Here is an 18,088-nt window from a genome sequence, read left to right as displayed (position 1 = left end):
GAAGAGTTAAAAGAAGAAAATATGGATATGAAAAGGGAGCCACTCATGTAAACCTCTTTTTTTTTTTTTTGAAGATTTTATTTATTTATTTGAGAGAAAGTGAGTGAGAGAGCATGAGCTGGGGTAGGGGCAGAGGGAGAAGCAGACTCTGCTGAGCAGGGAGCTGTGCGTGGCGCTCGATCCCAGGACCCTGGGATCATGACCTGAGCCGAAGGCAGCCGCTTAACCTACTCAGCCACCCAGGCACCCCAACATGTAAACCTCTTTAATTATTTGAGAATCTTTAATTATTTGGGAATAATTATTGGAGAAATAATCATATTTAATTATTTGAGAACTACTGCCAGACCTTTAGGTAATTTTAACTGTCTGAAACAGTGTTAAGATTACAGAAAAGTTGCAGGTAGAATTTGAAGAGATTTTTTTTCTTTTGTGAGCCATTTGAAAGTATGTTGCCAACATAATGGCTTATCACCCTGAAAATTTTAATGTGTATTTACTAGAAGTAAGGATAATCTGCTATAACCACAGTACAACAATCAAAACCAGGATATTAACATTGATACATTACTATGATCAAATTCTCAGAACCCATTCAAGTTCCAATAATTACCCTGATGACATCCTTCATAACAATAAGAATTCAGGTCAGAATCACAGATTATCTTCAGCTGTCATGTCTCTTTAGCCTTTTTCAGTCCAGAACAGTTCCTTAATCTTTCTTTGATTTTCCTGATCTAACTAGGAGTTAGTTCTTTGAAAAGATAAACAAAATTTAGCTAGACTAACCAAGGAAAAAAAGAGAAAGGGCTCAAATCAATAAAATTATAAATGAGAAAGGAGACATTACAAATGATAACACAGAAATTCAAATGATCATAAGAGGCTAACATACTGGACATCTGAGAAAAAGTGGAAAAATTCTTAGAAACATACAACATACCAATACTGACTCAGGAAGAAAGAGAAAATTTAAATAGACCAATTACTAGTAAGGAGATTGAATCAGTGATCCAAAATCTCCCAATGAAGAAAAGCCCAGGACCAGATGGCATCACTGGTGAATTTTACCAAACATCAAAGAAGGGTTAATATCAATTTTTCTCACACTCTTCCAAAAAAATCAAAGAGGAGGGAACACTCCCAAACTCATTTTCTGAGGCCAGCACTATCTTGATACCAAACCAGAAAAGAACACTAGAAAAGAAAACTGCAGGCCAATATCCTGATGAATATAAATGCAAAAATTCTCAATAAAATACTAGCAAGCTGCGCTTAGCATCACATGCAAAGGATCATTCACCACGATCAAGTGGAATTTATCCCTGGGATGCAAGGATGGTTGAACATATGCAAATCAACCAATGTGATACATCACATTAATAGAAGGAAAGAAAAGAATCGTATGATCATTTCAATAGACGCAGAAAGCATTTGACAAACTGAACATTCATTCATGATAAACACTCCTAACAAATTAGGCATAGAAGGAACATATATCAATATAATAAAGGCCATATATGACAAACTCACAGTTAACATACTCAATGGTAAAAGGTTGAAAGCTTTTCCTCTAAGATCAGGAACAAGACAAATGTGTCTACTCTCATCACTGCTACTCCACATAATACTAGAAGTTTTAGCTAGAGCAATCAGGCAAGAGAAAGAAATAAAAGGTATCAGAATTGGAAAGGAAAAAGTAAAATTGTCTCTCTTTGCAGATGACATGATTTTATAAATAGAAAATCCCAAAGAGGGGCACCTGGGTGACTCAGTCGGTTAAGCATCAGCCTTTGGCTCAGGTCTCGATACCAGGGTCCTGGGATTGAGCCCCACATCGGGCTCCCTGCTCCGTGGGGAACCTGCTTCTCCTCCCTGTGCCTGCATCTCCCCCTGCTTGTGCTGTCTCTCCCTCCCTCCCTCTCTGTCAAGTGAATGAATAAAATCTTTAAAAAAAAGAAAAACCTAAAGACTCAACCAAAAAAAAAAAAAGCTCTAATCAATGTATGTTGATTGTAGTATACAAAGTTAATATACAAAAATCAGTAGTGTTTCTACTACTGTTTAGAAATAAACCCAAGCATATACTGTCAACTAATATTTGACAAGGCCAAGAATACTCAAAGGACAAAAGACAGTCTCTTCAATAAATGGTTCTAAGATAATTGGATATTCATTCTTCTTTCTTTGAATTACCTCTAACTTCTCTATTCGTCTTTTTTCTTCTCACCTTTTATTCACATTTATACCTATGAGGAAAGACAGCAAACAATAATAAAGAAGGGAGCACTTGAAAGTTCATTCTTTCCTCAGTTGATTTATGCATACAACAAATTAGTGCCCACTACAGGCCATCAGACATGCTGCAGGATCTGAGGATGCAGCAGTGGACAAAAGTGACAAAAAGACCTGCCCTCAAGGACCTTGCATTCCAGGGCAGGTGACCAACAATAAACAGGATGATTAAGTTTCCTTACTATGTTAGTTTCTCCTTATGTTTACACCACTGAACCTTAGTAGTTCAGTGGAAACTGAAACCACAGTCATACAATACCGACTGTCCCTAAGACTCATCTTGCAGATATAGCCCTTGCTACTCTTCTGGATTTTTCTCTGAGGTCAACTGCTCTCTCATGGACAAACAGTCCAACATAATCTCAAAGTAAAATGTTAAACTAGAAGAGGTTACATTTTTTTTTCTATTTGCTGAATAAAGATATAGTGTTTGTTCAAGAAATGACACATGCTTTCTCCTTTAAGAAGAATAACCATGATTTAAAATGATAAGTTTCACATTACCATTTAGGATTAACAATTTTTGTGTTTGAAAGCTATGACTCTGAGAATCTTTCATAGCTACACTGCAATACTCCATTAAAAATAAGCAAAGACTCAGTTATCTCATGCTAATTGCATATTGATGTATTTATTTCATATATGTATACATGTGTATATAAATAAAAAATAGTGTTGTCTCATGGTATGAATAAATCCAGTCAGTGAATAACATTTACACACAATGCAAAGTCGTACTTATTGAGACTGAACTGTTAAATATTCTAAAAAGAAAACATTTTTTTAAAAAAGAGGACACATAAAATAGCTGGTGAGGAATGTCTAAAATTATAATATATATCCCTACATTTGCATCAGGAAATCTATACTGACAGAAAATGTAGCTGAGTATATTTTTACATAATCACATCATCTATCAACCTAACAGATTTATAACAGTATTATTCTCATGCAGCTAAATAACTGCAACTTCGAGTATCAGCCAGTCTCTTGTGATCAGTACTAATATCTGTATTATGCTTTTAAATCCAGTCATAATGGAATTTCAAACTGCCTCAGCATCAGAAATTGCTTCCCTTTCCACTACACAAACTACGCTGCGGGTTTGCTTAGAAACTCTTTGTTGAAGAATCGTCTTGCTTCAACATTACTAAGGGAAACAGAGCAGCGAGATGGATTCTGTCTTCTGTATTCAATGCTTTCAACTATGGCGTTCTTTATCACCTGCAAATAGAGGGAAAAGATGTATAATTAGTATTGCTCTAAACTCATGTAAACATTCGTTTGGTCAAAACAAAAATCTAGTTGATCTTTTTATTATAGTTTTCTTTTTGAAATAGAGAGAGAGAAACCTCGGAGTCATGGATGTGTATATTTAAATCCAACATCCCACCGTTATACTCGTATTAAGCTCATGTCCAGAGCTTAATTTATCTTTATTCTGGTTTTCAATGGGGAGGTGATAAGAGGGAAGAAATAAGTAACTACTAAATGTAGAATTTATGTTCTTTACAGTGAGTGGACAAGCAGGAATGAGGGACCACAACGGAGCAGACTTTCTTTAAGCCTAATGAGAAAAGAAGGCATCGCCGAAGAATTGCCCTGCTTTCTCACCTAAACAAATACAGTTGTAAAACATAGATGTCCTCTATCTAGAAAATACCACACTTTGTGATTTTATTGATGATGACTTTTTTATTCAGAATAATTTTCACATATACTCAAATTAATGGTGACTACAACTTCTAAGATTGCTATTCCAATTATATTTTCTTCTGGTATGAAGTTAACCTAGTTAAGAACTTCTGGAAAGAAGACAAGATTTGGAATTTGGTTAAAGCAGTTGTTGCAGAGCAATGGGTATGGGCTTTGGAAGAGAGGCCTGTATATTAATCTTTTCTCTGTTGCTTATTTGGAACCCTTTCAAAATCAGAAAGACTCCACTCCCTAGGACAGGACATAGGATTTCATCTTCACCAATGAACTACAAGTTTGAGGGCACAGAAGAAAATCACAGCGACTATTTTACAATTCCCTTCATTCTCTACTCCAGGGATTGTTAAACAACATTAAGGTATTATCTGCATTTGTTTCAGCCCTCTGCCCTACTTGGCAAGTCCGAGCAGCTTAGGACCCAAGGCGCCCTCCCACTCAGAGCTAGAGTGGCCCACTTGGCCTTGGAGATATGTAGAGGGGTTTTCCCCTGTCCACATCCAGTGTGACTGGGCCAGCCAGGTTCAATGCTTGGAGGAGAGAGACACGTGACCTGGGGGGTGCTAACACACAACTAATATTCTGTGACTTTATGTCGGACCTGAGGGGCAGGCCCGTCTAATTCTCTAACAGTAACTTTAAACAACAAACAGTTGTATTCTGGAAAGAGGGATTTATCACAGACATGTGACATCTTGATTTGCTTTATGACTTTTGAATTATATAGAGAGAATATGTATAATAAAACATAGTATCATACCTGTATGTATCTATATTGTCTTATGGGCTCAAACGTTACTGAGTCTTTTAAGTAAAGCAGGTATTTGCTGACCCCATTTTTCCCATGAGTAAGGGAAACATAATGAATTCTATGGTGACAGAAGAGGCTTCAGGCCTCTGAAGGAGACCCTGACCCAGGACCTCCAGGCACAATCACTTCTTGGCTATGTGAGGTCAAGGAGAATCCTTGAACCTGTTTCGGTCTTCTTTAAATTGGGAATAATAATAATACTAACCTTGGTTTTTGTGGGGATTTATATAAAGTATTTTGTATAATACCCAGCACCTCGGAAACATTCCATAACTAGCATCTATTTATTGTTGTTATTTTTAAACTGACCATATGTGTGAAAATGCAGGAGCTTTAATTTGGATACGAGGCTATCAAGTTTAATAGAAATAAACACACAGTGTATATCCAATTGTGGGCTTATTATATAGTAAAAGTCAGCAAATCAATTCTGCTATGAAATGTGTCCTACTACATCTTTTTTTTTTTTTTTTTTTTTTTTAGGATTTTATTTATTTATTTGAGAGAGAGAGCAAGCGAGCAAGTGAGCAGGGCTCAATCCCAGGACCCTGGGACCATGACCTGAGCCGAAGGCAGAAGCTTAACCAACTGAGCCACCCAGGTGCCCCCCTACTACATATTCTTTTAATAATCTCCCTGCTTTGGGGGCGCCTAGGTGGCTCAGTCCTTAGGCATCTGCCTTCGGCTCAGGTCATGGTCCCAGGGTCCTGGGAACAAGCCCCGCATCGGGCTCCCTGCTCAGCGGAGAGCCTGCTTCTCCCTCTCCCACTCCCCCTGCTTGTGTTCCCTCTCTCACTGTCTCTCTCTCTGTCAAATAAATAAAAACCTTTAAAAAAAAAAAAATCTCCCTGCTTTCTAGACAGTATGTCAGCAAGTTTTCATTTGGTGTCTCCTTCACCATACCAGCACAAGACACAGGAACCCTCACTGCAGAGAAATATCCAAGTCAAATAAAAATCAACTCTTTGTTTTCCAAATACCTTAAAAGCTTTAAAAAAAAAAACCACAGGGAAATTATATTAATAATGACTGCTGTCAATTCCTTTATAATTAATTCATAAGCACAAAAAAATCAGCAATATCAATACCATGAACTAGTGGATTTCTCATAAGTGGGCCTTGGCAGGTGTTTCTAGTAAACAGGCCATTCTTATGAAGGAAAACGAATATTTACATTTATTAACTCTGAAAACCCCAAATCATATGCAATTAGAATGTGCAAGTTGTACCACTAGGTGGCATATTAACACTATGAAACCATTGCCCCAATTTTTCAGATTGCTGCAGAACACAGCCATTGGTTGTGATTTACAATTCTATGATATAAACAGAAGAGGCTAAACTCAATCCTACATCAGTGCTAAATCCAAACCTCCTGTCATGACACACGGTACAGTTCCATATCCAAAGAAGAAATCCGCCATCTTTGAATCTTCCTAGTTTTTAAATGTTATTAGGTGTAATCTTCATCAGTGTTTATATCTAATTTCCTCTTTCATCCCCCCTTAAATTCGTTGAGATTCTAAATCTTTCCCTTCTGTGGTATCCTACAACACCCCTCCTCTCTCAAACTTCTCCACACCCCCTGCCCCTCCCTAAGTATGACTGACCCACGTCATCCTTAATGGGTGCCCTTCAATAGCCTCCTAATTGTTGATCCAGACTCTTTAAATCTACAGCAAGAAAGGCAGAGAATAGGGTGCCTGGGTGGCTCAGTCGTTAAGGCTTAAGCCTCTGCCTTCGGCTCAGGTCATGATCCCAGCGTCGTGGGATCGAGCACCACATCAGGCTCCCTGCTCGGCGGGAAGCCTGCTTCTCCCTCTCCCACTCCCCTTGCTTGTGTTCCCTCTCTCGCTGTGTATCTTTCTGTCAAATAAATAAAAATCAGAAAGGAAGAAAAGAAATAAGAAAAGAAAAGAGAAGAAAAGAAAAAAGAAAAGAAAGAAAGGCAGAGAATAAGAAAAGGAAACATAAAATGTGAACTTCTCCCAAGCAACCCACAAGCAAATACTTAATTCCCACAATAGAAAATTAAAAATGGGGCGCCTGGGTGGCTCAGCTGGTTAAGCGACTGCCTTCGGCTCAGGTCATGATCCTGGAGTCCCGGGATCGAGTCCTGCATCGGCCTCCTTGCTCAGGAGTGAGTCGGCTTCTCCCTCGGACCCTCCCCTCTCTCATGCTCTCTCTCTCTATCTCATTCCCTCTCTCAAATAAATAAATAAAATCTTAAAATAAAAATAAAAAAGAAAATTAAAAATGACCCCAACGAGGAAGTTACCATATATTTTGAAAGAGAAATAAAAATTACAGATATAGAAGAATACAAGAAGATATTCTGGTCTTAAAATTGCTACGAATCTGCCAGCAAATGTCTGCCTCTCCAATAAAAACTGAAATGTCACAAAAGCAGGGGCCTTATTAGTCTTGTCAGTTTTGATCGCAGCACTTAGAACACAGAAGGGGAACCATAAGTATTTGTAAAAGTAATGAATGCACAGGAGGTTGAGTTCAACAAAGTTTAACTCATGGAGACAATGAGATGCATGAAAGGGCAGGCAGACTCTAAGTGCAGTGCAGGCACAGGGCATTCTCAAAGAAAGACGATCCTGTAAAAGGGCTGAAGGTGGGAGATCATGGCATGTGTAGGAAGCATCTGGGCACTGGCCTGGCTGGAATGTAGATTGTGTTTGGGAAATAGTAGGAAATAAGGCTGCTTGAGAAACAGATGGTTCAAAAGTGGGAAAGAGTGAGGAAAAAACATGCGACCCCATCCTGGCTCCCCACATGACTGTGTGACCTCCAGCCATCTGCCTCCATTACCCTTGACTCAGTTTCTTCACATATAAATAAAGATACCTACCTCAGAGGCTAGTTTTGAGTGTTATATAGTTGAGGGGAAAATATCTAGCTTATGTTAAACATTCAAAACTTTTTTCGTTTTCTTTTGTACATGTTTGTATCCTTAGTTACTAAAACAGTGACTGACACAGTACTCAATAAATATGTGTTGAATTAATGAATAAAAGATGGAAAGAGATTATAGGCAGCATTAAAGGTAGATGAATTTGGGCCTTACATATTAGGCCATGATATATAATAAGCTTCTAAGTTACTTTTAAAAGATAAAAAAATTAACTCTACCTAAATGCTATTATGATGATGAAATAGCAATAAATTAAGCATTAAGTACCAGTACTTCTGGATATATACTTTTCCTCATTTAATTATTTTTTAGAGGGAAAGAAAGCACAAGCAGGGGTGGGGGAAGGGTAGCAGGGGAGGAAGAGAGAGAATCTTAAGCAGGCTTCACACCCAGCGTGGAGCCCGCTGCGGGGCTCCATCTTACTACCCTGAGATCACGACCTGAGCTGAAATCAAGAGTCGGATGCTTAACCGACTGAAGCACCCCGGGGGCCCCACTTTCCCTCATTTTAATTAGCATCTAGTATTTAACACTTTATAGAACTGTTTGAGAAGGGATTTTAGAAGCTCATTGTTATGCACCGTTGGCATATATTGAATAAATTGACACATCACCTGTTCTTAGAATATGCCTGCTGATTTAATAAATTGAATGAGTGAGACTGAGTAGCAGTACATTTTCCTGTGAGCACTGAATCAACAAGGTCCTGGGAAAGGAACTCTCAGAGCCACATTCTCTCCAGATTAAACTGGTGATTTATGAGGAGAGCATGTAGCCACAATCCATTCCCACTCTATGTGGTCAGAGATCCTGCCTCCAACCGACAGACCTGCATTCTAACACTTGCTATCCCTTCTTCCTATCACATCGAACTCTGCAACAATTTCAGCTAACAAGTCAATAGCATTTTAAAAACCATTCACTAAAATTTTATTACATATTTTAGGTCCCAGGCCTTGTGATGAATGTCTCTGGAGGATATAAAAGGTAAATAAGGCAAGTTATTGTTTTTAAAGGGTTTAAAATTTGTAAGTAAAAGCAGAAGACAATATGAACACTGATCATAATTATTACTATCATATTAGTTGCTTCAATTCATTAGGTGTCTCTTACATGCCAAGCCCTTAAATTATATTATTTTACTTAATCGACACCCTGGTCCTGTAAGATATGCATCACTGTTTCCCCTTACAAACCAGGAAAGGAAAACTTGGAAAAGTGAGCCAACGTATCTGAGGTCACTCAGCCAATGAGGGTTTAAACACTCAGTTTGGTCGGACTCCAAAGCTTCTGTGTTTCCCGCATACCACATGTCTACTGGTATAAGTCACTCTACGTTTCTATGTTAAGTTTCTTAAAAAAAAACAAAAAAACACCAGCAACCCCCCCCCCCCCAAATTAAATGCCATCATTGTAAAAGGACTGAGGCAATGTTCAGTGAGAAAGAATTTGGGAGGGCTGAGTAAGTGCCGAACCTGCTGCTAATGAGAAACCCAGGCTGCTGTCATGGAGCAGAAACAGAGCAAAAGTTCTCTAACGATGAATGGGAATTTAGGTTCAGCCAAGCAGGCCAGCTAGGACCTCTGGGGAAAATAAACCAACAGAAGCATACAGCTGTCGGAGACAGGGTGGTCTTTTCAGAATAAAAAGTTAAGCCAGAATGTTAATTGAAGATGAAAATTTGCCTTAAGCCACAGCAGTCATGGCCACAAATGTGAAAACCACTTTCCCTGGAGTTGGCAGTCGGGGAGGGGTCTGCATTAGAAGAGTTTCTATTCCCAGGGTCCACAGTTTGCAAGCAGCTCTGACAGCCTGTGGCAAGTAATTATGTGCTGCATTGCTGAAGTGTGAATTAGTAAGCTACTCTATTCAAATGGTGTGGGAATGAGTGATTTAGCTAATGACTGAGCCTAATGAGCTCTCCAGCATTCTACCTTGGCAGTTTTGTTGGTCTTCATTTATCATCACTTACCAAGAAGCTTTGATTCTGATAAAATACATTTTCTTGGTTAAAAGTGAGGGGTCAGGAGGGGTAATCAAAAAAGAGATACAATGTCAGTGAACACTGGAATTCCTACCTCGGTATGAAATGTACACGCATGCAAACACACACACACACACACACACACACGAATCACTTGAACACAAGTCTCAATGGTCATATAATTTAAGAGAAAGCTTACATTCATTCATGCCATCTCCAACCCCCAAAATTTACTGCCTAGGCTATTACCCGTATAGACTTGTCTATATTATTAATTCTGGGCATTTGCAAAGGTCTTGGAGTATATCCATCCTGGTATAGGATATAGACACACACAGGTAAGGTTCCCATTTATAGAGCAGCTTCTGACTGTTCATACGTCACCTGATGATTCACTATTCTGAGAGGTGCTGTTACACCTGTTTTAGAGATGAGGCAACTGAGGCCCAAAAAGTTTAAGTAGCTTATTCAAAGTCACACAGGTGGCCCATCTGAGATCTAAATGAGATATAAAGCCCATGACCTTGCTTCTACACACTATGCCAGAGAAGTTTTTGGAAGCAATTAAATCCTGCTTTATTAATTAATGTTTGATGAGCGGTTTGTCAGGAAAGTTATTTTGGAATTCAGTCTTTTTTTGCTTAGGCTTTTACTTTTTCATCTATGTGTCAAACAAACTACTTTGAAGAATATGTAAATAAAACTATATCTTTCTTTATAGCAAACAGCTTAGCAGGTTTTATATAAACCAGAACTGAAAAACAATGAGAAAAATGTAGTTGTTTAAGTTACAGATACAGATATCTATCCATTCACACTCATCTACAATATACACAGACATACTTATAAATATATATATATATGTATGTGTGTGTATCCTTTTATTTTTCCAAGCCCAAGAGGGTATTTATATATTCCTACAGTCCATTTTTTTTTCCATTTGAGGACAACTGATCAAGTTTAATATATTTCATCCCAAGGAATACATTGTTTTGAGTTTGTTAGTTTCACACTAGAAATAGGATTGTTCTGCCATTACCCCTTGGTTCTCTTTTGACAGCATGGGGTTTTATTAAACACAACTCTATCTTGAGAATGTCTGTTTAAATCATAGCTTAAAATACTGATTTTCTCTTAATCCAGCATATGGATTTCAGATGACTGATTGTAAGATAAAAGAAAAAAGATAAACTATATTTAGAAAACTAATCCCATATACACAGAACCCTCATTCATATACTGTGCTTTCTTTTGCACCATTTGCAAGGTATCCAAAAAGATTGGCAAATCAGATACAACACTTTTCCCTCCCCAATTAATTTCTTTCTTTTTCTTTTACTCTTTTCTTTTTTAATGTGCAAAATCCAGCTAGGCTAATGAACTTGGGCTTTCACAATGGATAATAATTTGTCAGACCCTGTGATTTGGAACTACAAGCCAACATGATTCCAGTTACACAACAGTGTTCTTAAATGGTGAGTTAGAGATCACAGAACTTCACATGGTCAAGGAATCTTCGCCGCAGATATACTGGGGTTAGGGATGACCTAAGTGAAGAGAATGACTCGTTTCTGAAGTTCCTAACACAAAGCGTACTTGATATCTCATGAGCTAAAAATGGGAAGGCTGCTACTTTTGGCAACATTCCCAAGATCTACAAAAATAAGAGCATTTAAAAGCATGAGTGTATCTATGAAAACTCATGATATTTTAGCAGATAACTACACTTCTGGTTACATTCACTTTCCTACCTTTATATTTCCTTTTTATCACTTTTCTTCCTACTCATAATTTATTTCTATCAGATGACGAATACACTAGATACTTTGGGAAAGAGGCTGAGTATTAACCAATCCTTCAATCAAATTATCATATAAAATATGGGCTCTGCCAATTTAGAGCGATTACTCTTTATTTGTGATTTTTATAGGGTTCTTCTGGAGAGTAATAAAATAACGTACAAAAAATAAAATGGTACAATTTGGATGATATCATTCATAAACCTTATTTTTATTTTTAATGAATTAAAAAGGTATTGCTATGTTCATGTGATATGGAAGTATGTGACATTGTCAAGGATCACAGGAGATACTTACATCAATGTTGTTCAGGGTATTGAAGCGCATGAGATCATGCAGCCTTTTGAATGCTTGATTTGTATATTGAAAGTTGAAGGTCGAAAATGGTGATTCAGGGTCATCAAAAATATCAAAATCAGCTATCTCTTTCTCTTCTTTAGTTTCTCTCGGAACACCTAAATATTAGAAGAGTCTCAAAGGTTGTGATTTTGAAAACACCAAAATATCTCTAAAACCCAAGAAAGAAAACATACAGATAGCTGTAAACATAACATAGGGAGCCCTCACTGGGGTCATGGGATCTGTAGTATGCACTGTTATGCTCTCACCCATATTCCCTGGGTTGAGATATCCAGGTGTTCTGCCTGGGAAACTTCCGATTGCCCGCATTTGCATCTTTCTACCCCATCCTGCAACAGGCTGTTTTGCTCTCTAGCAGCAGGTTGTAAGTTCTGGTAAATAACACTCTGCCCCAGGCAGCAGTCAACCAAAGACTCTAGGAAGTTAGGATATAAATACCCCAGTTCCCTTGACTCTTGTATGAATGGGAAGGATGATTCTGGAGCATAGTTTCTGTTCCATTTCCTAGGCTTTCCCAAAAGGATCAAATCTTCCTCGTGGTAGTTGGCTTACTAACACATCTTTTGTTGTCTACCTTCATCACTTCCCTACATCCTTAGTAAAATCCCCTAGTCCACTCAAATAAACGGTCTGCACTTGAATTCCTTTCCTGGAATCTGCTTCTGGGGAATCCAAACCAAAACATTATCAAACTGTGTTCATGCCACAGGAATCCCCTACGCAGTCTCTATTTGAGAATTAACAGTGATAGAAAATTCTCTGGGTTTCAAGTACTCCTACTGTTAAATAACTAAAAATACCCACCAATTCTTCCTTCTCTTGTTTTGAAGAATGACTCATAATAACCTCCCTTCCTACTGATCCTTTCTCTGTCTTCCTCCACCATCTGGAAGATCACTTTCTTCTCCATCATCCCATGTCAAATTTGCCATGACTTTCTTTTATATCTTTCCTATCATAACTGAACTTTCTGGTCCAAGGATAATATGATTTTTAGGCCTTAAGCATCCTGCTTGTCAATCTCTAGATCGCCTTTTGTTAATCAATATTTTCCAGGATATAGAAGAATCTACAGACTCTGGATGTAGTAAAACAGGACAACTGTGCCTTGAACTTGATTCTCTTTTTCTACAAAACATAACAAAGCAACCTGAAATTATTATTTATGTTGTACTGCTGGGTTATATTAATCCTGTGGTTACTGAACATTCCCAGAGTTTTTGTATGATTTGTTCTGAAACAAGGGCTCCCTTGCAAGGGTAATTTTCAAAATATTTAATAATCCCTATGGCAAGGGTGCCAATCAATCAGAACAAACATAAGCCCCGGTTTTGGAATAAAGCCCTAGGGATTTTTATTGAGCCAGTTGTTGACATATCAGTTTCTGAATTATGAAGAACTCAGGGAATCTTGGAGTGAGGAAGAGGGCAGTACTTGAGGTCTCAGGATAGTAGCTATTTATCAAGGTAAGGGGAGCATTCAAAATTGTAGTGGCTAGTACCACAAGTGCTGTTATAAACCCACTTAATATCAGTCTTTTACAGGATTTCTACTTTATAGAACATAATTTATTCCCCACATACCTGGAGCCTTGTACTTTCTGAAGTTGATGTTGGCCAGAACAAAGTGGATGATAGTTGGGCAGTCTTTCTCCATATCAGGATTCTTGGGTTTAAAGACATAGCACTCTTTCAGTCCTTCTCGATCAAACACTTGAGGATCAATCTTTGGAAAGGGGAGCTTGTTCATTTTGGCCCACTTTTCTGCAAGCAGAAGTTCCTATGGAGGAGAGGTAAAGATGCATTTGGGAATTTTCAGTTTTCATTTATTCAGTTGGTCTGGCCATCATTCAATGTTCATCAAGTGTTAACTGTGTGCTAGAAATATGCTCCTTGCTAAGATGAATAATGACCCTGTTCTCCAGAAGCTCATTAATTTAAAAAAAATTACAAAAGCACTCTATAAACACACTTGTTAATTTTTGGCATAGGGCTAGCTCTATAGAAGGCATGTGAAAATTTGCTGATGAACTGAACTGAATGAAATTATAGTGATGTAATTGTTATAGGAAAAAAAAAAACATTAGGGCCCTGGGTATTTATAAGCCATGTGAACATTTTTTAACCCTTAAGAGTCAAAGAATGATGAAGCAAAATGAGGAACACTCTGGTACTGGATTTTTACTTGTACCTTCTCAACACAACCAATTAAAATTAGTAAATTTTATGTATACAAAGATATTTGAGTTACTCTGAATCAGCTTTTCTTTTGCATCTGTTTATAAAAAGAATTTAACTTCTGGACTCAGAATGTTATATGTGTAGTGGCCAAGAATGGGCCAGACAGGTAAACCAAGAGTTTAGCTAATGGGCGTGGCAGATTGTGTGATGGTTTCCACATATTAGCTCCCTTCCCGGTAAGAGAATTATACATCCCCACCAGAATGAGAAGACACCTAAACAGAACGACAGCAGTTGATTTGTAGCTGCTGACATGAAACTTGACCAAGAAAAACATGTATGCTGTTTGCCACTGAGATTTTAGGTTTGTTTCTGCATCAAGGCTGACTAATGCAGTGGGTAAGCACGCGCGCGCGCACACACACACACACACACACACACACAGTATTAGATTTAAACAAGAAAGCATAAATTAATATGGAAAGATGCTACAAATACAGCTTGTTTATGTTTATATGCAGCTTAAGGGATAGTGAGAAAAATAAGAAGCAGACTCTCAGTGGTAAAAGGGCAGACTCTGGGGCCTGATTGTGTGAGTTCAAATGCAAGTTGTGGGACCATGGGCATGTTTCCTAATGTCTCCACACTCAATAACCTCAAATATAAAATGAGTATGATAATAATAATATATATCTTATGATTGCCAGTAGAATAAAATAATGTCTGTACAGTATTCAGAATGGTCCCGGACACCTATCAATGGCTATACAGAAGTTTGATAAATAAATGTCAATAAAGAGAGGAAGAGAGGTGGAAGGGGAAAAGTAAGGAAAGAAAAGTTAAAAGAAAGAGAGACAGGTACAGAGAAATTCCCATAGAGATGAGGTTTTAGGGAAATGATCATTACAATCTCAAGTTATTTTAACCTACTCTTTGTCATCACATCGATTTATTCAATGATAACCATTAGTTGCAAATCAAAGCTCCATGCTAAGAGGTGGGGATATCACAGTGAGTGAAACTCTTGTCATTACGGGATTTATAGCCTGGTGACTGAAAGATAATAACCAAATAAGTCCTTAGGCTTAAAACCGTAGTAAATGCTATGAAAAAAGTATTCACCATGAGATCTGCAGTATATGTGGACTATTTCTTCAGAGTGTATATTAATTCATTCAACAATTATTACTGAATACCTGCTATGTTCTAGGCATAACTTGGCTGTCTTTGAATCCTTGAAGATCATAAATCAATAGGAAAGATAAATAATAGATATGATGGTACAGTATGATAGAGGCAGAGGATGTGATGGATGTCTCCATGCCTGGGCTGTGCAGTCTGAAAGGCCCACCTCAAACGCAGACACCTTGATTTGCTAGGTGGGTGGTCTGAGACACACTGCGTAGCCACCATAAGTCAACAGGGAAGAAATTATTTTGTGGTGTGTATTTAGTGATATTCCCCTAATGGCACCATGGGAATCCAAAGAACCAACCAACCAACTAACCAAACAGAGACCAGGCTGTTCACTATCCCTGAAATGCTAGGCTCCCAACCCCATTTCACCTACATTCCACCTATTTCTTACTTCTCAGCAACTCTTTTTCTATCACTGTATGTAAAGTTAATATCATTATCTTCCTCAGGACTGATATGAGGATTAAATGAGATAATGTATTTTTAAAAACTCAGTAATTTATATTTAACAATATAATTTATATTTTAAATATTTATATTTAAAACAGCACCTTAAATTTATAGAAAAACATACATTCAACTTTCACTGTTCTTGATGCTTCTGGAATGTTGTGAATTTTATGTTGATCAACTCTCAATGCCATTTACAATAAAAATCTGGGAGAAGAAAGGATTTAATGTATATTAAAGCAGTTGTTGCATAAACTAATAGGCAAAACATGATATTTTACTGAAAAAAATATATTTTATTATATAATATTATATTTATATATATATTCTAGTTTGAAATTTGAGGAAATTTAAGGAAACTTTTATCACTAGCTCCTTTTTTACCTCCTGTTCAGTTGAATTATTCAGTTTATTTCTTGTCTGGCACTTTCACAATTATTCATTCAAGATTATTCAACACCAGAATAAAACCAAAAGTTCATACTGTGGATCAATTGCATGAGAATGAGGCAAAAAAAAAAAGAGGTTTCTAGTGTTTACAAACATGACTCAGGATGACTAACGATGTGTGGATGTGTGGGGAAAGAGGAAAAGGGAACTTCGTGAGGTAAAAGACCAAGCTATTTTTAGATAGATATTTCATGTTGGAATCAGGAAGCAACTGAAACTTTCCCTTTCCCGATATGATCCTCCTGTGGAAAAGGTTAAAAACTGATGACTAGAGAGACGGTGATTACAGGATGGAAAAACTACCTCCATTCTGATGTCTCGTTTCTTTGTAAAGACAGAAACAATGACCCAGACTATGACTAGAGCAGACGAGTTTGAAAGGGGTATTTTAGAAGAATGCCATGAGCAAGAACATTGCTGCTTCATAAATTATGGCAATATGCCTATCATAAGTATCCATTTTGGTTTTTGGACACCTCATATACTTCAGATTTCCACAGACTGACTCATGGTAAATTGCCAGTACCCTTCAAAGCAATACTTTGTAAGATGTACTCATTTTTGAGTACTAAGACACTGTGAAGGATAAGAAAAACAGTCTAAATAACACAGAAATATGTTCAAACTATAGTGTGAGTGGCATATATATGCCACTTTATTTATTTTTATATATGGATAAATATATATCTATATGTATTTTTAAATATATAAATATATATTTATATATAGTAAATTAGCTTTTCTCAAGAGGAAATGAGCTTTTTCTCTGCACACACCTAGGATACAGGCTTTCTATGATGTTTCTCAATATTTACAATCTATTTTTGGATTGAGAAGTGGTATAAGTATAAATATGCATGTAAATACGTAAATAAATTGAATCTTAAAAAAATTATTGAAGCAAGTAATAGAAGATACAATGGATAGAAATTATAATTTAGAATTCAGTATTTTGTGGGTATGGTCATCATCACTTCCAATAAAAAGCATGCTGGTATTAGGTTCCAAGAGCTTTATAATGCAACAGGTGTGAAAATAATTTTGCATATTTAATAATGTGTAGAATTTACATAGCACTTCATAGTTCTTGTTAGTTCCTCACTAAGATGTTACTATACCTTCACAAAAATATGTAGAGAACTTAATGTTGGGTATATCTACTCATCACAAGGCATCTGATCCTTAATGACCAATACAGGTGTAGTGGGTTCAGTGGGGACCCTCCAAAAGATAAGTCCATGCTCTTACCCCCCTACCCAGCCCCAGGACATATGAGGGTGACCTTATTTGGAAGAGGGGTTTTTGCAAATGTAATTAAGCTGAGGGTCTGAAGATGAGATCGTCATGGGTTATCTGAGTGGGCCATAAATCCAATGACAAATATCCTCATTAAGACACACACACAGAAGAGAGGCCATATGGAGCTGGAGGCTGACACTGGAGTTATGTAGCCATAAGCCGAGGAAAGCCTGGAGCTGCCAGAAGCTGGAAAAGGCAAGGACAAATTCTTCTGTAGAGCCTTTGCAGGGAGTGTGGCCCAGAGGAAACCTTGATTTCAATTTCTGGCCTCCAGAACTGTGAGAGAATACATTTCTGTTTGTTTTAATCCACTCCACTTGTGGTAATTTGTGATGGCAGCCCTTGGAAACTAATATTTGAGGTAAATCTGTACATGCTACATTTAGCAACAGGCCGTTCTCTTTTTTTTTTTTTTTGCCATTTTTTTTTAAAGATTTTATTTATTTATTTCAGAGAGAGAGAGAATGAGAGATAGAAAGCACGAGAGGGAAGAGGGTCAGAGGGAGAAGCAGACTCCCTGCTGAGCAGGAAGCCCGATGTGGGACTCGATCCCGGGACTCCAGGATCATGACCTGAGCCGAAGGCAGTCGCTTAACCAACTGAGCCACCCAGGCGCCCCTAGGCCGT

At 37.6% G+C, this 18,088-nt stretch overlaps 1 protein-coding gene across 3 annotated transcripts in view; it reads right to left on the bottom strand.

Annotated features, from left to right (window-relative positions):
• Positions 1-2,953: 2,953 nt before the first annotated feature.
• Positions 2,954-18,088, bottom strand: part of PLA2G4A (phospholipase A2 group IVA) — a 169,878-nt gene continuing 154,743 nt past the window's right edge. For all 3 annotated transcript variants that reach the window (XM_028121544.2, XM_088016877.1, XM_028121545.2), the window contains 3 exons: positions 13,469-13,664; positions 11,823-11,980; positions 2,954-3,519 (listed from right to left, as the gene is read on the bottom strand). In XM_028121544.2, the coding sequence (XP_027977345.1) occupies positions 3,388-3,519; positions 11,823-11,980; positions 13,469-13,664 (486 nt within the window). In that variant the 3' untranslated portion in view covers positions 2,954-3,387. The remainder of the gene's footprint in view (positions 3,520-11,822; positions 11,981-13,468; positions 13,665-18,088) is intronic.

The sequence above is a fragment of the Eumetopias jubatus genome, unplaced genomic scaffold, assembly GCF_037043125.1.
Source record: "Eumetopias jubatus isolate StellerSeaLion01/CBP00866 unplaced genomic scaffold, mEumJub1_p1.0 scaffold_12, whole genome shotgun sequence".
Classification (NCBI taxonomy): Eukaryota; Metazoa; Chordata; class Mammalia; order Carnivora; family Otariidae; genus Eumetopias; species Eumetopias jubatus.
The sequence above is the reverse complement of the archived record's forward strand: the minus strand, read 5'-3'. Positions and strand labels throughout refer to the sequence as shown.